Genomic DNA, 21,978 nt, shown 5'->3' with positions numbered 1-21,978 from the left:
AAATAAACAGAAACAAAAAATATTCGAAAAAAGGAAAAATTAAGATAAATAGAAGAAAATTGTGGGGGGGGGGGTGTCAATCAAGACAAAAAGATAAAAAAAAACAAAGGAAGATAGATAAAAATGAGTGAGAAAAAAAGGGGGGGAGGAATGGGGAAAGGACCGTATTAAAGATATGGGAGCCAAATGTTAGAAAAATATGGAACTGCACTAAGATCATTAACTAAGTTAGAACTGTTCCTCAAAATATGAAAGGATTCCCAATAGTCAAGATCTGATGAATTGGGGCATTTTTGGATAATCTGATAAGAGTTAAAATCAAAAGAGTGATTCGAATCCCAACAATGTTGAGCAATACTAGACTTATTTAATTGTTGTTTTTTCACATAATTTTGATGCTCTTTCAAGCGAATTTTTAAAGCACGCCGAGTCTGTCCAATATAGGCAATTTTACAACTACAATTAATTCTATAAATTCCACAACAATTAAGAGGGTGAATAGGACCTTTAAGAGAAGAGAATGAAAGTTTATTAATAGGAGAGAACACCACCTGGAATTGGAAACATTTTAGAATCTTAGCAACCTGATAGCTTACAGATGGGAAGAATGGCAAAACAACCGAATTCTTTCTGATGAAGGTTCGGTTAAGAACATTAGTTTGGGATTTATTTGAAAGTTTTTTATAAATGGAATCAATCAAAGTTGGCGGATAGTCTCTATCAATTGCCACAGCTTGAAGATAATTAAGTTCCACTTTAAGAAGTTCCGACGAAGAACAAATATTAATTGCGCGATAAACAAAAGAATTGAAAGGAGAATATTTTTGATTTGGAGGATGAGACGATAGTCTATGAGGAGGTAAAGAGACAGCAAAAGGTTTGCGATAAACAGTAGTTTCAAAACCAATTTCAGTACGAGAAACAAGTACATCAAGAAATAAAATGCAATTATTCCGTTCTTTCTCACAAGAAAACTGAATATGAGGATCAATGGAGTTTAAAATAGATAAAACCTCATCACTCTCAAACTGATTCTGGTTCATTAGAACAAAACAATCATCAACATACCGAACATAAAATTGGAACTGCAGTTTTTGGTACAGCTTAACCTCAAAATAATGCATGTAAATATCACTAAGAATGGGGCTAAGTGGGTTACCCATAGCCAGACCATCAAACATAATATAAAAATTCCCATTAAAAACAAAAGAACATTGCTTAAGACAAGTACGGGTAAGGAAAATTAAATCCTCAATTTCCGTATTGGTGAAATGAAATTCAGAAAGTCTTCTACGAAGGCAAAACAATGAACCCTCGACGGGAACGTTCGTAAATAAAGAGTTAACATCAAAAGAAGCCATAAAAGAATTATTTGGAACGAAACTATGAATTTTTTTAACAAACTCAACAGAATTTTTAATAGTAAATAAATTGTGACTCCTAAGGGGAGAAAACACAGAAACTAAATATTTTGCAAGTTTGTACGAAGCCGTACCAATATTGGGAACAATCGGCCTGAAAGGAATACCAGCTTTATGCACCTTAGGTAAAGCATAAAATCTAGCACAATTAGCAATAGATGGAACAACAGAGCGTTTAACATTTGAAGGAATAGACTTAACAGACTTGACAGCAGATGCAATAGTTTTTAACTCTTTATCACTAGGATCTTTAGAAATTTCAGCATATGGCCCAGAAGAAATCAAATCATTAGTTTTATCAACATAAGATGATTTGTCAAGAACAACAATTTGGCCACCCTTGTCAGCTTTGGTAACAACCAGATCAGAATTCGAAACTAAGTCTTTAACAGAACGGCTAACAGTATTAGCAAATACAGGTTTAGAAATTTTCGAGTTAAAGTCAATATTAGAAGCTATAAGATGCCGAATCGAATCTTTTTGAGAGGAAGTTAAGGCACTAAATTTAAAAGCTTTCTCAACAGGAGCAATAAGCTTCGAAAAAGAAGGATTAACACTCACAGCAAAATTATCATTCCATTTTAGAGCCTCAATTTGAGAATTACTTAATGGAACGCTAGAAAGATTAACAACAACATTCTTATTAACAACAGGTAAATTATCAAGAGGAACGACATGAGAAGATTTACAAAGTATAGCTAATTTCTTTTTCAAAACAATTTGATGTTTATCAGAGGAACGAAGGGTTCTAGACCAAGAATTTCTGTCTATAATGTTAAAGTTGGGAATGGAATTAGAAACCGAAAGATGTAAATCATAAAGTTCACGTTCAATAAACGATAAATGTTTCCTAGTTTCCTGGATCGAAGCTCTGAGTAAAGCCAATTTCGACCAAAAGATTACTTTGTCAATTTTTCACAGAACGTGGTAAATTACATTTCAAAGAAATAAACTTCGGAATAATTTTCTTGCGCCTACACTCTTGAAGAAATTTTAAATGGTTCAAAAAACGAAATTTCTTAATCCGAAGATTGGCAAACCTATTGATTTGAGACATAATCAAAAGCAAAATCAAAACAAATGAAAATAAACAAAATCAAGCAATAACAGAATGAATAAGAAACAAGAAGTAAAAAGTCACGATCAAAATACAACAATAGACAAAAATTCCGAAAACAAAAACAAAAACACAAATTGCATAAAAGGCGGAAAATGTAAACGTAAGGCCCGTTTAAGCCACAAATAAGATAAATAAATACCTTTGTGCTGAATAGTAAAGTCAGACCAAACAACGTAAGTAGAAGCACAAATTTGTAAATTACAGCAGACACGTGTTTCGGCGTTACAGGGAACGCCTTTTTCAATGCAAAAAATAATGAGCTTATGGATGAAAATACATCCGACAAAAGCCAAGAGCAGATGCGCAAGTAGCTTAAAAGATAAAAACAGCGGATTAGCCAAACACCAATGACAAAGTTATAAACCGATCAGGAACCAATAGGAATGCAAGCAAAGGCCAAGGTTTGCCAATCTTCGGATTAAGAAATTTCGTTTTTTGAACCATTTAAAATTTTATCAAGAGTGTAGGCGCAAGAAAATTATTCCGAAGTTTATTTCTTTGAAATGTAATTTACCACGTTCTGTAAAAATTGACAAAGTAATCTTTCGGTCGAAATTGGCTTTACTCAGAGCTTCGATACAGGAAACTAGGAAACATTTATCGTTTATTGAACGTGAACTTTATGATTTACATCTTTCGGTTTCTAATTCCATTCCCAACTTTAACATTATTCACAGAAATTCTTGGTCTAGAACCCTTCGTTCCTCTGATAAACATCAAATTGTTTTGAAAAAGAAATTAGCTATGGTTTGTAAATCTTCTCATGTCGTTCCTCTTGATAATTTACCTGTTGTTAATAAGAATGTTGTTGTTAATCTTTCTAGCGTTCCATTAAGTAATTCTTAAATTGAGGCTCTAAAATGTAATGATAATTTTGCTGTGAGTGTTAATCCTTCTTTTTCAAAGCTTATTGCTCCTGTTGAGAAAGCTTTTAAATTTAGTGCCTTAACTTCCTCTCAAAAAGATTCGATTCGGCATCTTATAACTTCTAATATTGACTTTAACTCGAAAATTTCTAAACCTGTATTTGCTAATACTGTTAGCCGTTCTGTTAAAGACTTAGTTTCGAATTCTGATCTGGTTGTTACCAAAGCTGACAAGGGTGGCCAAATTGTTGTTCTTGACAAATCATCTTATGTTGATAAAACTAATGATTTGATTTCTTCTGGGCCATATGCTGAAATTTCTAAAGATCCTAGTGATAAAGAGTTAAAAACTATTGCATCTGCTGTCAGGTCTGTTAAGTCTATTCCTTCAAATGTTAAACGCTCTGTTGTTCCATCTATTGCTAATTGTGCTAGATTTTATGCTTTACCTAAGGTGCATAAAGCTGGTATTCCTTTCAGGCCGATTGTTTCCAATATTGGTACGGCTTCGTACAAACTTGCAAAATATTTAGTCTCTGTGTTTTCTCCCCTTAGGAGTCACAATTTATTTACTATTAAAAATTCTGTTGAGTTTGTTAAAAAAATTCATAGTTTCGTTCCAAATAATTCTTTTATGGCTTCTTTTGATGTTAACTCTTTATTTACGAACGTTCCCGTCGAGGGTTCATTGTTTTGCCTTCGTAGAAGACTTTCTGAATTTCATTTCACCAATACGGAAATTGAGGATTTAATTTTCCTTACCCGTACTTGTCTTAAGCAATGTTCTTTTGTTTTTAATGGGAATTTTTATATTATGTTTGATGGTCTGGCTATGGGTAACCCACTTAGCCCCATTCTTAGTGATATTTACATGCATTATTTTGAGGTTAAGCTGTTCCAAAAACTGCAGTTCCAATTTTATGTTCGGTATGTTGATGATTGTTTTGTTCTAATGAACCAGAATCAGTTTGAGAGTGATGAGGTTTTATCTATTTTAAACTCCATTGATCCTCATATTCAGTTTTCTTGTGAGAAAGAACGGAATAATTGCATTTTATTTCTTGATGTACTTGTTTCTCGTACTGAAATTGGTTTTGAAACTACTGTTTATCGCAAACCTTTTGCTGTCTCTTTACCTCCTCATAGACTATCGTCTCATCCTCCAAATCAAAAATATTCTGCTTTCAATTCTTTTGTTTATCGCGCAATTAATATTTATTCTTCGTCGGAACTTCTTAAAGTGGAACTTAATTATCTTCAAGCTGTGGCAATTGATAGAGACTATCCGCCAACTTTGATTGATTCCATTTATAAAAAAACTTTCAAATAAATCCCAAACTAATGTTCTTAACCGAACCTTCATCAGAAAGAATTCGGTTGTTTTGCCATTCTTCCCATCTGTAAGCTATCAGGTTGCTAAGATTCTAAAATGTTTCCAATTCCAGGTGGTGTTCTCTCCTATTAATAAACTTTCATTCTCTTCTCTTAAAGATCCTATTCACCCTCTTAATTGTTGTGGAATTTATAGAATTAATTGTAGTTGTAAAATTGCCTATATTGGACAGACTCGGCGTGCTTTAAAAATTCGCTTGAAAGAGCATCAAAATTATGTGAAAAAACAACAATTAAATAAGTCTAGTATTGCTCAACATTGTTGGGATTCGAATCACTCTTTTGATTTTAACTCTTATCAGATTATCCAAAAATGCCCCAATTCATCAGATCTTGACTTTTGGGAATCCTTTCATATTTTGAGGAACAGTTCTAACTTAGTTAACGATCTTAGTGCAGTTCCATATTTTTCTAATATTTGGCTCCCATATCTTTAATACGGTCCTTTCCCCATTCCTCCCCCCTTTTTTTCTCACTCATTTTTATCTATCTTCCTTTGTTTATTTTTACCTTTTTGTCTTGATTGACAACCCTCCCCCCCCCCCACAAGTTTCTTCTATTTATCTTTATTTTTCCTTTTTTCGAATATTTTTTGTTTCTGTTTATTTTATTTCATGGCTTTCCATTCTGCTTTTCCTTTCTTGCGGTTCACGGTTACTGACAATTTCTTTTCTTTTTGTTTAAGCTTCGGCTTAATCCTTGTCCAATTGAATTCTTTCTTTCTGGGTTCGTACCTAAGAGAAAGCTCCTGGCCTTTGCTTGCATTCCTATTGGTTCCTGATCGGTTTATAACTTTGTCATTGGTGTTTGGCTAATCCGCTGTTTTTATCTTTTAAGCTGCTTGCGCATCTGCTCTTGGCTTTTGTCGGATGCCTTTTCATCCGTAAGCTCATTATTTTTTGCATTGAAAAAGGCGTTCCCTGTAACGCCGAAACACGTGTGTGCTGCCATTTACAAATTTATAATAACTAGTTTGACCATTCTAATACTGATTGAGTTTTCAGACTATTTTTGAATTTGTTTAATAAATAATAGACAACACATGGAAGACAATAACTAGTTTGACCATTCTAATACTGATTGAGTTTTCAGACTATTTTTGAATTTGTTTAATAAATAATAGACAACACATGGCAGACAATATTTTTAGACAAGAATGACATTTTACGCTATCTTCTTCATTAAATGATATAAAATAGTATGAGAGTAGAATTCAATAATTATGATATTTTAATCAAATCTAAGATTTGAGAACTGAATTTACTTACTTTAAGCCAGGGGTGCTTTAAACTTTGTGCTGAATTCATTCGTAATCTGTAATTAAAAATAATTTTCTAGATAATTTGTTGATATTTGAATTAGTAATTCAATAAGTGTATAGTTTTGGGGAATGAGTTAAATCGGTAATTTATTTGTACTTGTGATGTCATTATTTATCGCTTAAATAATAGTTCGTAATCTTCTTTCATTATTATTCTTCAAGAATAATTGATAACGTAATTGAATTTCAATTACATGCGTGACATTTTACTTCCCCAAAAATCACCAGAGCAAAGTTTTTATTTAGATCATAAAACAAGTATAAAATCAACAGAAATTATGAAGAGTTAAGGTCGCTGTCATAGCACTTTATAATCATAATCATTGTTGGCAAATGATAATAAACAACTAAAATGTAACACAAATTTGGGAATTGCTGTTACAAATAAATAAATATAGATGTGTTAGTGCGTATATTATGTTTTTTTTTTAATTTGTAATTTTGCTAAACTTTGCGTTTAATCTATAAATATTCATCGAAAGAAGAAAACTTTCCTTTTTGTAGCTTATTTTATTGTTTTTAGTTAACAGTGCAGCCCAGTGGCTTAGTGGTAGCGCATTGCGTTTCTACGCCTACGACTCTGGTTCTTTCTCGGGTTGGGCATGGTCGACTCTGCCTTTGATCCCTTCCGTGAATCGACAAGCGTACTGGGCAACTAAACCATGGGGGTTCTTCGCTGACCACTAAATAGAAGCATATCCCTTGCACCTCGGGGACTTTGATCAAGAAAGCTAATATGGACACAGTATGTCTTAGTTGCGCCATTGAGTTTAATTTAGTTAACAGTTAGCAAACGTATTTTTTTTTTTTTTTTTTTTTTTTTTTTGAGCTTGCTGAGTGATTGGAGTGATATAGCAAAACTCGCACTATTTTTGTCGAATAACTTTGGCACCAAATTGGGTGAGAAATTTTGCAACTTTTTGAACATGCTGAAAACTCAATTTTAATGCGTATGTCTAAGTGTACTATACTGAGAGTTTTCACGAAGGTAGAAATAGAATGTTAGCTTTGAGGCAACTATTGATTTGATTAATTTTGTGGAGGAAGCTGTGAGTTGCACTTTGATGTTGCATTTGTAAATTTTGCGTATTTAGAACTAAACATGTGTCTACCAATGTAAATATGATCTTATATAAGGCGGTGTTAGTTGTTGTCTAGTTTTTAACCGACGAAAAAACGGAGGAGGTTCTCACACGTAATATTTTTCTATTCAAGATTTGTATGAAAAATAGGGTGAAGTTTAGTGATGGTGACATACTATTTTTGAAATAAAATACCTTTTTTTTAAAAAGAATGAAGTGAAAATGTTTAATAAAAAAAATAGAACCGACTTCAAAAACTGCAGCTGAAAATTGCTCTAAAAAATAAAAAAAAAATCATTCTTTGAACATCTATACTACTTTTTGAACATACATTTTGAAGTCGGTGCAAATACAGTAGATAAAATCATACTTAAACATAATTCAATTACAAACGTAAAATTTAATGGACTCTGGTTCTTCAATAGAATTCGCGCACAACATTTTTAATAACATATTTGTAAATCGATATAAATGTTTCGTTAAAATTTTGACTGGTTTTCATGAAAAATGTAAATGAGAAATGGTTACACATCATTTTTCCCTATCATATTTGCGCCGACTTCAAAAATTATGTTGAAAAAGTAGTATAGATGTTGTTCAAGGAATGAAATTATTTTTACTTTTTAGAACAATTTTCAGCTGCAGTTTTTTTAAGTCGGTTCTATTTTTTTATTTAAAAAAAATAACAATTGTAAAGACTATTTGTAAATAATATTCCTGTGTTTTTATTAGGACTTAGTTTTGTAATTACTTCATGGCGCAAAGTCAAATCATTTCCTTCTCAACTCATTGCGAAATTTACGTACTTAACAAATAACACTTTTTTTTTTTTTTTGAGGGAGAATCTTTTCTTAACTGTGCTGTATTTATTAGAATTTCCTACTAATTTTGGTAAAGGATATATGGTTGTCCACTAACATAATGGATTGCTAAAATTTTCAGTCCAAGTCCATCTTTATATGATAATAGAAATAAATGATTGAAAATTGAAAATCAACACACAAAAACCTGAATGTTTTATAATTCTCTAAAATTATTATATTTTTACTAGTATAACAGTTCTATGTAATTATGATTTACATTTAAAATGAAAATAACACTTCTTTTTGATGAAAATAATGTATAATAGTATTACTTACGTCATATCTTTAATTAGTAACTTGGAAATAAAATCTTTGGCAGTTTCTGATATTTTATCGAAGCTATCATCTTCAAAGTCAAATTCTGCTTTTGTAACATTACCCATAGTTTCTAAATCAGAGTCACCCATGAAGGGTGATAAACCTGAAAGTCTGAAAAACAAGTTTGTTAAAAAAGAACACGAAAGCACTGACAAGAACTAAATTAAAGAAATAAATAACTCTATGCACTGTAAAAAAAAAAAAAAAAAAAAAATGTGTAACCTTACTCCATAAATTCGGGGGCAGCTTAGCTGCCTCCGCTGCTCTGGAGTAACTTAACTGATATCACTGGAGGTAAGTTACTCATCGCTTCGGGAAGGTTTCACCATGGTAATGTATCTATAACGTAACTTCTCACAATTTCTGCGTAAGGTTACAATAGAATTTTCTGAATGCTTACAGAGAAATTCCTCAAAAGGTTACACATTAACAAAAATATAACCTTTCATGTAACTTTCTTGGACGGGTGCTCAGTTTTACTTGTTAGTAGACTTATACTTCAAGTTAACTATTCGATGCTTTAAATTATCCAGATATATAAAATGATCAAGTAATAATTTCTTTCTCTACGTTTTAAATTGAAAGTACAAAAATAAATTAGTAGGTTACTAGAGTTGAATTTTCGTTAATAACAGTATTAAAAAAAATCTTAGAACTTTACAGCTCTTGCTTTTAACTATACGTTTATTCAATATGTATTAATATCATTCTTTTTCACAACCAATACAATCCAATAATTAATTTGTTGTTATGCACAATCACGACGATTTTATTGCAGTTTGATAGGAAATAACCTGAGTGGTGTTTGAACTTACAACGCACAAATCTCAATGAGAGGTAGCAAAGTAGCAAGAACTTTTACCGCTCGGCCACCAGAGGTCGGGTTTCGTTTTGCTAATAAGAGTTTACCTGCTTTGCGCCGATTCTGATATTTACGCATGAGCTTTGAATTCTACTGAAACCATGGTGCAAGGTTCTGCCAACACTGAGTTTTTAAAACAATGATATTACACACTTCAGAATTCGTGTAACGTTACACACCCATTAATACTGGTCACCTTACATATTTTTTACATTGTGTATTTAAAAGAAAACGGAAAACAGAAATACTTTCTAATGCTGGAGGAATAACATTGTGACGAGTAAGCATGCAAAATGAATTGCACCAGTGCTTCGAGATTATCCTACATATACTGCAGGTATGTGTACCAAAATATTATTTCAATTATACCATTAAAATTCTGCTCACACGCATTAAGTGTGCGAAAGTTTGGTCGATGACAGTAAAACAGTGCATTAGTTCATAACGTGAGAAATACATTGAAACAATGCTTAAGTATAATGATAACAATATACATACATAATGATAATAATATCCCGTTACAACGAATAACAGTAAAACGAAAGGAATTCTCTTAGTTTTCGCTGCATTACTTGAATTCTTTTACAACAAAATTTCCGTTTAATTTTAGCTAAGCGTGTTATTTTTTTCTCGTTGAAAGGATTTTAGGTTCTATATCAAGTTTGTATGCGGCCCGTTGACCCCATGTTGAGTACCGTTGTTCTAGAACTTCTTACTCTTCTATGATTAATGTGTATGTCACAATTGTCTTTTTACATCAACTTAATAGGGGAGAAAATCAGTTTCTATTTACCCCGTAGCCTCTGAGGTAAACAAAACATTATAAGGTAAATGGCAATACGATTTCATTACATAACAAATATCCATAAATTCCTTTTTTTTTTACATGGCTCTGTGAATCTCATTAAGTAGTATCGGATGAAATATACAAAATTTTCTCTCTGAAATTATTTTAGAGGTAAAGAAGGATCTAAAGTTCAAACAGTGAAATGCTGTTTGAAACTAGACTCAACTCAACCTGAAATTATTTTACTAGCTGCATTGCCCGGTATTGCACAGTCTACCTTAAAAATATACGTATATTCGGCGTTCTCCAAACATTTTATATAATGTTATAAATTTTCCCGTTTCCATTACAGTTCTTATTGCTGCTTCACTCCTATTAGTCAAAACGCGATGTTATATAGCCTATAACTTTCCTCAATAAATGGACTATTCAACACAAAGCGAACTTTTCGATTCGAACCCGTAATCTCTGAGATTAGCGCGTTCAAACAAAAAAAAACCCCTTCAGCTTAATATTAATAGGAGTATTATATTATATATTCATTATTATATAATTATATTTATTGCTATTCAAAAATAAATGCAAATGTTATGCCCTGATACGCAAAAACATACTACAAAACCTCGAAAAATTAAAAAAACTACACTCCATGCACATATATCATTTTAAACACTAGTTAACCGCTATATTTTCCCCAAAAGATGTTATTGCCGTCTAGTGAAAAGTGGTGTAAGTCACAAAGAACTGCGTTTCATGCCTCGGCGAATATTGGTCGTACAAATTTCAAACTGTGTAAGAAATGTTTTTCAGTGGAGATTATTTCCCTAAGTATAAGTTATGGACCTAGGGCCCGTGTAAAAAGTTTTGCATTTTTTGACTTATTTTTACTTTCAGATCAAACTTTCAATATCTTAACTCTGCATCTGATTTTGAACATTTTTGCAACTCGAAGTATACATATAGGACTAGCGGTTGCGAAAATAAAGGTATTGCAGGTAAAAACAGAACATCCTGTATAGCTGGAAATGTACTTACAGAACGTAGCATATGACTCCGACGCTCCACATATCAGTAGTGAAAGAAACTTTGTCAAAATTTACAACCTCGGGAGCTACGAACTCTGGCGTACCAAACAAAACTTGTAACTTTTTGTCTGGATCATATTTTCGGGCGAGACCAAAGTCGATGATTTTGATTTGATTGCCTGTCCGTGTGACACATAAAATGTTTTCTGGCTAAAAAAAAATAGTCAAAATATCAATGACCGAGCTTCAAGAAGCACGTGGAAATAAAGTATTAAGACATAAGATAAATAATAATAATGAAATTTAAAACAAGTAATGTTTTTAAAAAAAGTCAAATTTTGTATTTTATGTTATTAGATATTTTTATCTTTGCATTACTACAGTCAAATCTTATAAGTCATTAAAATTATTACTCTAATTAGTTTTGCTTTGACAGTTCAAAACTATTCGTAGTTAATAAATTGATTACTGTGAATTTAGTTCAAGCATTAAACATTATTTTAGAGTTTAATATTCAGAAATATTCATTAAAAAGTTCGATACTTCAAATCTCGATGTTTTAATTTTGAACATCGATTTTTTGAAGCATCGATATTTTTTCATTGATATCGTACCTTCAGTGCCGGGGTAACACTGTGCAAAATGTCTTTTTTTTTTTTTTTTTTTTTCTTAAGTGATTTTTCATTTTCTTCTAAATCAGGTTTAAAAGGCGAAACGGAGAATCTGGTTTTAACAAGTTTGGTCATGTGTAAGTTTCTAAAAATATTGTTTTATAGGGTTAATTTTCAGAGTATTTTTTTAATGTGCAATTTAGGTTTTTCCATTTGCCTCTGAAATGCTGTTCCGAGGTTACTGAAAACGACAACAAGTTTTTAATTGTTCCATTTTTTTATAAAGATTAAGTTTGATAAAAATACTTTTTGCGTATAGTTTTAATAAATTTAGCGCATAACTAAATATTTTGTCCGAGTTTTCTTCTTAAATAATTTCAGACATTTGGAGAATTCAACGAGTCGCATGCAACCTACGGGCTACTGATTGAGTATTGTTGGTATAGAACTTAAGTTTCTAAAGTGATTGTGTTTAGAGGAAATATCTTCCTAAATCAACGTGAAAAAAATATGAATATAGTTTTTCCACTCATTCCATAGTCTCGGGCTTAAGAGGTAACATGATTTCAGTGTCTAATAAACATTCATAAAGTTAATATACCTGAGTAACCCCAAAAAGAAAGGGAAGGAACTTACGTTAAAATATTGACATTATGTTTCTTACTACCCCAACTGCCGCCCTTTTTTTTTATTAATACAACTGCAGCCATGTCTTACAGGATAGAAAATTAGTTTTCTTAGCAATTGATTCATGCATTACGATATATCTTTAAACGATTAAGACTTATTACTTTTTTTCTCCCTGCTATTAATATGAATAAAATAATGGAAAATATAAACTAAATTTACGCTGAATCTAACCTTAAGATCGAGATACTTAACCAAATTAAGAAAAATAGCACTTTAAAAAACATGGAATAATCATCTCTAGAGTGTAGAAATCAGAGACGAAGACAAAAGATGATATGTCAAGAATGTAAAGAACAATGTATTGAAACCTGGTTGCTATCATTTATTGCGAAAAGTTTTAGTTTTTAAAAAATAAAGTGAGTTATTTTGTTCCCTTGAATTTTTTAATCTTCCAAACACACACAAAAAAAAGCCATATGTAGCAAAATAAAATCAACATATTGAAAAAAAAAATGCTAAATTACTGCATGGCGTATTTTAGGGTATAACCTGAACCTTCTTTTCAAAAAATATTTTTGGTGACAGCTCATTGCAAGCGTGTAACACATGAACAAAATAAAGATTTAGATTTTTATTATTTTATCATTTATTTTTTTCTCCACAAAGGTGAACGTTTCGCAATTTTCTTTTATAATAATTCCCTGCTTCCCCTAAAGTAAAAACTATCTAAAATTATGTCATGGATTTTTTTTTTTTTTAGAAATCATTGTTTTTACTGGTTGGTTCGTTAGTTAAATGGAGAAAAAACTCTGTTATATGATCTAAACTTTTTCAGACATATAGCGGAACATAATCTATGACTGATCTATGACTGATTGGGAAAAAAACATATCTTTTAATGAAGGAATTTATGGAAACTAGTTAAAGGAGATGAACGTTTATAACAAAAAAATCATGGGAAACAAATCACAGAAAAAAAGTTAAGATTACATTTAGGGAGCTATTTTAAGAAATAAGCTAAATATTTAGGTCAAGAAGTTAAAAGAAGAAATTTCAGAAAATGATTTTTCGGCACGCATTCATTAAAGGGAATAAGCCTCATTACGAAAAGAGATAAAAAGTACTTAGTTACAAACCAAAAAAGAAGAAAAATCTGAAACGTTAAACAATAATTGATTGATGTTACATACAGGGGTATATACAGGATGTTCCGTTTTAACCTGCAAGGACTTGATTTTCGCTACCGATGGTCCTAGATGAATAATTTCAAACGCAAAAATGTTCAAAATCAGATGCAGAGTTCAAATATTTTCAGAAAAGTTTGAAGTAAAAATAAAAACAAGTCAAAAAATACAAAATTTGACTTTTTATACGGGCTTCATGTCCCCTAATATATATTTTGGAAAATAATCTCCACTGAAGAACAATTCCTAAACAAAAAGTTTTAAATTAGTACGACCACTATTCACCGAGACATGAAACGCAATGTTTATTCACTTACACCACTTTTCACCCGCCATCAAGAACGCCTTTTGGGGGAAAATATAGTAGTTAATATGTGTTTAAAATTGTACGTGTGCATAGAGTGTGGATTTTCAAATTGTTCGAGGTTTTGTCGTGTGTTTTTGCGTATCATGGCATAACATTTGCATTTATTTTTGAATAGCAATGCAAAATATTAATACCTTGTTTTCTTACTTTGACGACCTGTTATTCTTCTGAAAAGGCGGTAAGTTCCAATCTCATCTTTTGTATGATCCATTAAAACTTTAAACTGGAGTATCTTCCTTAGTTTTGGTCGCACAAATGTCAAGTTTTTTGTGTTAGTAATATCTTTCAATGTAGATTATTTCCCTAAACATAATTTAGGGGACCTGGGGCCCGTATAAAATGTTAAATTTTGTAATTTTTGACTCATTTTTATTTTTGCTTCAAACTTTCAATATCTTAACTCTGCATCTGATTTTGAACGTTTTTGCAATTCGAGGTATACACCTAGGACTAACGGTTGCGAAAATAAGAGTCTTGCAGGTTAAAACGGAACACCCTGTATATTGGTGTTGTTTCCAAAGAGCAAAGAGAAACCAAACCGATGAAGTGCGACCTTTTTCTTTACCGTCTAATTCAGCTGTTAGTAAAATCTTCTTTGGAACGTACACCTGTTATAATTTAAGGTACAAAATTTAAAGAGGAGTTTTAAACTCATAAAAAAAACTAAGATTTAATCGCGCGGTACGACTGGGATAAACTTGGAAACGCTGTACTAGAGAAAAAAATATTTAAAACGGATGTTTAAGAGATACGATCTTCATATGACTGATATGACATGTTACATAAACAAGTCACGCTTCTAGGCATTCTGAATGCTTATCTCATGCTTAAAAAAATTATGTGTTTAAAGAATATTTAATTTTTATTATAATCATTAATTCATTTTAGTCATTTATGTAAAGAAAAACAGCAACACCTAAACCCAGCAATAGTCATAGAGAAAGGAAAAAAATCAGTGGTTGGCACTCGTCAAGTGGAGATAAAATATCAACATGTGGCGATTAACAAATTTGCCGTTATATATAGTCATCACATCCTTCGCTGTCTCTCGCTCGCTACTTTTCAGTAATATTAGTCTTTAAAATTCTTTCTTAAAATATGTTTAAAACTTGATCGTTTAACTTTCTGGATTTATTCCGATTGCATTATTTTTTCAATCGTTTCGTTTCAAAGTGAAAAATACACCAGAACGCTTTTGGAACCCGTTTTAAGTTGAAATTGAGCATTCCACTCTATTTATATTTTCTTTTCCATAGAAAAGGCTACATCTTCAACATATCATTTCAAGTGAATTATTCCCTCCACCTAGTCTAGACGTCGTTTGCTGCAATGTCGCCTTTTCTTTATCTTATCATATGTTTTACAAAGTAAACTTATTATACTTCTTTACCCGTAATTCATAACTGCTTTTTATTTTTGTATTTATTTCTTCTTTCAGGTTTTGTAAAGTTTTGTTTTCGATAATTCGATTGTAATTTTATTTTAATTGTTGCTTCTATTCTGGAACAATGTTTTTACGGGCTTTACTACACAAGGACCTTATGATATCTTACAACTTTTAAAAAGATAATTTCTTTTGGATCATACATTTTCGTTTGAGCTAGTCAACCGCGTTACGAGAGTTAAAATACAATTGAATAATCGTGAACACGTTTTGTCTCTTTCTGCGACCGTAAGATTCGTAAAGCGGTGTTTATGAAATTGCGATTTTTGTAAGATTCTTCTTTTTAAAAATAAAAATTTTGCTAGTTATTGACCTTACTCTGGGACAATCGCACTAAAAATTTGCTTTTTCCATTCTTCTGACCTATCACATTCACTACTATTTTTTAGCGTTAGAGAACATTCGTATTCCCCCGGCTGCGTTATTATCAAAATATGTGACTTTAAAAGTCATTGATCGAATTTAAACTTTCGAATCTAAGCCTTTGTTGTCATTATTTAATTTTATGTGTTTCATTATAAACGAACAAAATAAATATAATTGGTTAATTCTTTTTAAATTCTACTTGGCAGTTTACTGCGGTCTGATAAACGTGGGCAAAATGCCTACAAAATATTTGCAATCGTTTGATGCCATGCTGCCTAACATTCATGAAACATTTTTTTAAACAAATTAATACCTATTTGTAAACTGTAAATATTATTGACTACGAATGTAATTCATTAAACTAAACCACATTTTAATGATACTAAAAAAAAATATCTTATTTCTTAATAACAAACATTTTCTGCTGTTGGGTCGCCTTTAACCAAAAACGAGGCGATCAAAAAATGAAATCTAATGGACTGGACCATGGAAATTTACCAAATAAGCTAGTCTTAACCTTAGTCATAGATCTAATGTGATGTTCATTTCTTGAATTTATACTTGACTTGGAAATTAATTGAAAATATTTAAATTTACCTTCATATCCAAATGAAGTACATTTTTTGAGTGCATGTATTGCACGCCTTCACATATTTGGCGGACAAATATTGAGCATGCTTTTTCCGTTAAAACAAAGTCATCACTAATTACTCGTTCGAAAAGTTCGCCACCTTCAATTCTGAAAATAGGAACAATAAAAATAATAATTTTTTTACTCGTTTTTCTGAAGCTTTCTTATTAATATTGAACAAATGAAAGCAACACCTACAATTCCAAAATGAGGCACATTTCCTTTTTTCCATCATCAAAAGCGTCATAGAGCTGCAGCAATCGTGGCTGCTGCAGCATTCGCATAATCTCGACTTCCCTTTCTACTTCTTTTCTATCTTCTGAGCGAGTGGTTATAATAAATTTGGCGGCAAATCTTCGACCAGTCCTTTTTTCTGTGCATTTATATACAGTTCCAAATTTTCCTCTGGTGGAAAAAAATGAGAACATCGAATATGAAAGCACATAATTACTTTATTCATACATACATTTTTTTCTTCAAATAAAAAAATACCTTTAAAAAGTAACTTCATAAACAAACTATTAATCATTGCTTAACTTGCTACGGTTCGTTTTTGCGTGTCAGATTTATGGATTAAGATTTCTGAGAACTTTTAACAAATGAGTTGTACAACAATCAAATTAGAATTTTTTGCCTTTTGTTTATTTATTTTAACCGGTAGAAGAAAAATATATTCAAAAACATGCTCTTGAATCAACCTGTTTCATAAAATTCTTGATCACATTTTAAGTATTAGACAATTAAATACATTATTTTCCCTCATATCCTTTCCAACATGATAAAATAGAAACCAAATGCAACTAACATAGACGTATGGAATGCGATCCTTAATTCCAAAAGTATAAATAAATGTTTATGTTTAATCAAAAATCCTAATTAAAATTTTTCATAAAACCTAATCCACCAGTACTAAATTTTACGTTAATCACATATTATCTAAATGAAAAAAGCACTTAAATATTCGGAAAGATTTTTTTTAAATATAGCGTTTTACTATCATTTTTGAAAATGCTTTGTTAATAACTTTATTACATATGAAAGTAGCAGCAAACTAAAATTAATAAAAAGTAAAGACGCATTCCTTTCAAATCTTACTTAATGGCTTTTTTTTATTTTTAAGAAGGCTATTTTAAAATATTTTTTGGTAAAACTCTACACTTATGCACTTGCGCTTTAAAATAATATGTTTAAAGTAAAACAATGTATCATTATATTACAACTTTTTTGATAAAACTAAACATTAGTTTAGATTTTTCAGTCTTTTAATGTCATCATCGAAAATGAAAACGTCGAAGCACTTTCAAGCGATTCTAAAATTTCAATACAAAAAATTATTACCTGCCCAGTTCTTCCTGCAATGTATACTCTTCTTTGACATCTCTTCCTATTTTTACTTGGACGTCACGTGGTTCGAAAGCTAAGTCAATATCTGTAACTGGAAAATAATATTTAGTTTGTAACCAGCATAAAGAGGCTTAAATAATAAATCAAGCTCAATTATTTTCTTTGCTTTTTTTATAATCTGCAACCTTTAGTGCTGATTTATAATTTGTGTCTATCAACAATTTTTTTTCTAGGACATGAAACCAGCAGATTAAGAACTGTCAAAGAATAGCGTCACAAGTTTATATATGTTTCTGTAGTAAATTTTATGGATATTAAAATGCACAGTACAACCACACTACCATTTCACGAAAGTACAACTACATCCATCTCCCAAAAATTGAATTTTCTGAAATCTTCAGAGTTTTTCCCTCGCTTCTGCACAGCATCGAAAATAAGGATTGTTTGAAGTCTTTACTTTCCTCTATATCTAATATATAGAAAGTATTGGATTCGTGCAAAATTTCGAATTTCGAATTTTGATGGATTTGAACGTTTTGAGGTGTGCTGAGTCCATTTTGACCATTTTTGGAAAATGTCTGTCTGTCTGTGTGTGTGCGTCACGTATGTGTGTGACCAGTGTTTTGTGGCCGCTCTACAGCAAAAACTACCTCATGAAATCGAACGAAATTTGGTACACGTATGTGCCTCTATATGAACTTGTGCCCATTGGTTTTTGGCGCGAATTCCTCCAAGGGGGTGGAGCAATAGGACGTTTTTTGAGTTTTGCGTGACTGCTATTCCCCAGGAAGTAACTGCCAGAATCAAACAAAATTTGATCCATATGTTACCCTTAACAGGTACAGGTCCTGATTCAATTTTGGTGTCAATAGCTCAAACGAGGGTTGAGCTATAGAACGTTTTTTGTCGCCAATTGTGACTGCTGTATCTCAAGAAATAATGAACGTAATCAAACAAAAATCTATCGACAAGTAGCCCTTAGAAGGTATAAGAAGTTATTCTATTTTGGTGTCAAAAGCAGAAAAGGGGGTGGCGCAATCGAACGGCGCAAATATTATCTCAATGATTTAAAATTTTTAACTGTTGCCATCTTGTGTTTGTTAACAAATAAATGTTTAATTATTTCATACAAGGCTTTTAAAATAATTTTCAATTTTCATTTTTTGCTTTGCTTTTGAGATTAGTGGGGAATTGTGATGGTCGTCAAGTTTTGGCTAGTTTAATTTTGTTTTTGTTGGAAATATTGCTTCTTCGTCAAGCATGGGGATTGATCGGAATTATAAGAAAGATATAAAAGAAAGTTTCGTGATGGCCACAACATACTAGTTTGAAAATGATTGCACTTAGTTTTATGTACTGTCACTAGAGGTCTATGTGATGTGTAAGATCACATTAAAGTTTATCGCAACCAATTTCAAAGTGTTTGCCTAGTCAGTGCTGAAACGTGTACCTAATAGCTGTACGTTACGCTAATTCAGAAGTCATGTGACTTAGTGGTAGCGCTTTACGCTTTCTCGCCTTAGACCCGGGTTCAATTCCCAAGTGAGACACGGTCGACTCAGCCTTTCATCCCTTATATGTGTCGATGAAAAGAGTACCAATCGGGCTGAAGAACTAAACACTGTGTGTTTCAGGTTCGGCTGACCACCTAAACGGAATATCTACCTTTGCATCCTTGAGCTCTCGATCTGAAATTGAAACTGAAATTGGCACAGTAGGCTCCCATGAACTGGCTCATTATTCAGATTAGTTAAAGATAATTTACAGCTGTAAGCAATTTGAGGGCTACATTATGCATAGTTCCGAGTAAGTTTTTGCTTTAATTTTGCCATTTGGTAATCACATAGGCTAACTGTTGCATCTCGTTTTTTCTTCACTATTTTAAATTGACTTTCTTTTCTGAACAAAGTTTTAAATGTTTTAAACACACTACAAGAAGAAGAAAAGAAATATGTAAAGTTAAGTAAAGGTTTTCTTTCAATAGCAGTTGTTTTACTGTGGCTAGGTTTAAATTGTTTTTCGCTTATTAAAGTTACTACTTCCTCAGTGTGAGTGCTGCTTCACGTTCGGCAGTCGCCGGCCTGATTTTGAACTACTTAACTCAAGGGTATTGTCAAGTTGTCACACATGTCAACTAGATTACACTCGCTTCAGCCGTGACTAGTTGTCAGAAGATATCTTGTTTCACATTTCTAGAATAGTCAGGGGGCTACGGGGAAGAAACTGCATTTTGTGATAAAATAATGAAACTTGGCACGTCTGTAGACATTGTATATACAAACATTAAAGGAAGAAGAGGCATTCTAAAATCCCCCCCAAACCCCCCAGGCGGCCATTTTTGGTCAAAAACCAAAAATCTCGATTTTTTTTAAATCGTATTATAATTTTTTAAATCATTGGTTGCATCACTTCATAGATGTTAATTATATTTTTCACCGTTTAAAGCTCCATTACACGTCTAACTTCAGAAATAACTTCCCAAAAAGAGGTTTTAAAAAACGATATCTTTAAATTGTAAATCCTCTGACGTGAATTTTCCCCCTCAAAACATAGTTACTGGTTTCTGAATTTAAAGATACATAAAATTAGGGTTACATCATAGTAGGGTTCCAGTTATCCGAACTCTAATTTCCCAAGTTTTCCCAGTATCCGACCATGAGGCACCTCGTTTTTTATGATTGAACATGCATAACCGGAAATATTTTCAAAGGGTATAAGAGAATAAGGACCTGAAGGAAAATACGGGAAACTAATATCAAGACAACATAATTCTAAAATAGATAGAAATTTAAAGTTTGAATTTTAAATTCATTCTTCTTATTACTATTATTACTATTGTTGCTGTTGCTATTAATTGTAATTCTCCGTTAATATATTGACAATTAGCAAGCTTTTACTCATTTTATGAAAAAAAAAACATACCCAAAGTGTTAATAAAATTTCTCTCACTACTTCTTACAAAAAGATTCACATCAATGCAATGATGACACGTTTGTCAGAGAAGTTTTTATAGCTCAAAAATCCGAGAAAGAAAGCACCATTCCAGTGTTCAAATTTTGGAGGACTGTATTAAAGCTGGGGCTTTAAATGGTAGTGTTTATTAGATCACACCCTTTCAACCAACTTTAATATCTTTACTGAAACTTTGAAGGAGTTGATTCCGTGTTTTTTCCCATTATATCGCTATACTAACCGATGTACTTATACCTTTTAGTATTCGGAGGGTAATAAACAACTTGCAACAGGTTTACCCTTTTTTTTTATGTTTGGGTCCGATCCCTTTTTTTATTGTACTAAATGGAAAGACTAAGTTTTCTTGTATTGCAAGACCCAAGATATTTTATTTTGCCCCACGTTTCTTCACCTCAAAAGTATGTATTAGCCTTTCACAATATGGCCTCTATCATTCTTTTATAGCTCTTTTTAGCGATAGTTTAAACTTTAGTTACACAAGCGTATGAGAAAGAAGAATTTTCTCACAGAGTAAGACTAGATTCATATTTTTTCAAAAGTTCGAATCATTTTTTCAAGATAGACATCTGTTTCTTTGGCAAAAAGTGGAACATGCTTAAAATTGATAGACTAAGTGTAACAACATAATTTTTTAAATATAACTGCTTTTTGAAATAATATTGAGATGGAAAACAAATAAAAATATATTTCTCCTACAAAAGCTGCATCACGATATTTAGCACAGTAATTAACAAAGCAAAGAAGATTTCGATTGAAAAAAGTAAATGGTTAAAAAAAAGAAATTATACTCTTCAATGTCTTGTTAGGTCAGTTTTGTTAACAAGTACAACATTACTATAAATAACATCATTTAAGCAGACTTAAAGTTGTATTATGATCATTACTGATATTAGGTTCATTCACAAATTTTAATCTGAATCGTCTACTAAAATGAGTCGTGCTACAATTAAACACGTGAAACTAACGTGTACCGTTAAACACGTGTTTAACTGTGGCAGTGCATTCCTACTTTCAAGGTCACAATAATAATAATTCTCGTCGGCTCAAGAGTTCCTTGAAAAACAAACATTATCATCCTCTACCTTCTCCTCTCAGTGTAAGTTTTTACTTCTAAAATTGTAACCTCAGAGAGCAGCAAAACAATTTCAAAATGGATCGTCGGGCACTCATCCAAATTCTTAGCAACCATTTTAGTCGGAAGACAAATGATTTGAAGACATAATTGCTCATGTTTGCAAGGTAACATCTAAGTAGTTTATGGGTCTTGGCTTTGCAATATTTCATTTCAGGCATTAAAACGAGGCTACTGCTGGGTAGGAACAGCGAAAAATTAATTATTGCGTCTCTTTTAGACTATTTACAAACTATCAC

The 21,978-nt window shown here is 31.8% G+C and overlaps 1 protein-coding gene across 1 annotated transcript in view; it reads right to left on the bottom strand.

Moving 5' to 3' along the window:
* Positions 1-21,978, bottom strand: part of LOC129230383 (myosin light chain kinase, smooth muscle-like) — a 42,114-nt gene that overhangs the window by 6,550 nt on the left and 13,586 nt on the right. Inside the window, exons 3-8 of the mRNA XM_054864785.1 lie at positions 17,629-17,725; positions 16,489-16,695; positions 16,257-16,398; positions 11,068-11,267; positions 8,342-8,494; positions 6,068-6,113 (exon numbers count right to left, since the gene is read on the bottom strand). Of these exons, the coding sequence (XP_054720760.1) occupies positions 6,068-6,113; positions 8,342-8,494; positions 11,068-11,267; positions 16,257-16,398; positions 16,489-16,695; positions 17,629-17,725 (845 nt within the window). The remainder of the gene's footprint in view (positions 1-6,067; positions 6,114-8,341; positions 8,495-11,067; positions 11,268-16,256; positions 16,399-16,488; positions 16,696-17,628; positions 17,726-21,978) is intronic.

The sequence above is a fragment of the Uloborus diversus genome, chromosome 1, assembly GCF_026930045.1.
Source record: "Uloborus diversus isolate 005 chromosome 1, Udiv.v.3.1, whole genome shotgun sequence".
Lineage (NCBI taxonomy): Eukaryota > Metazoa > Arthropoda > Arachnida > Araneae > Uloboridae > Uloborus > Uloborus diversus.
Note: the sequence above shows the minus strand (reverse complement) of the source record. Positions and strands in the feature narration are given on the sequence as shown.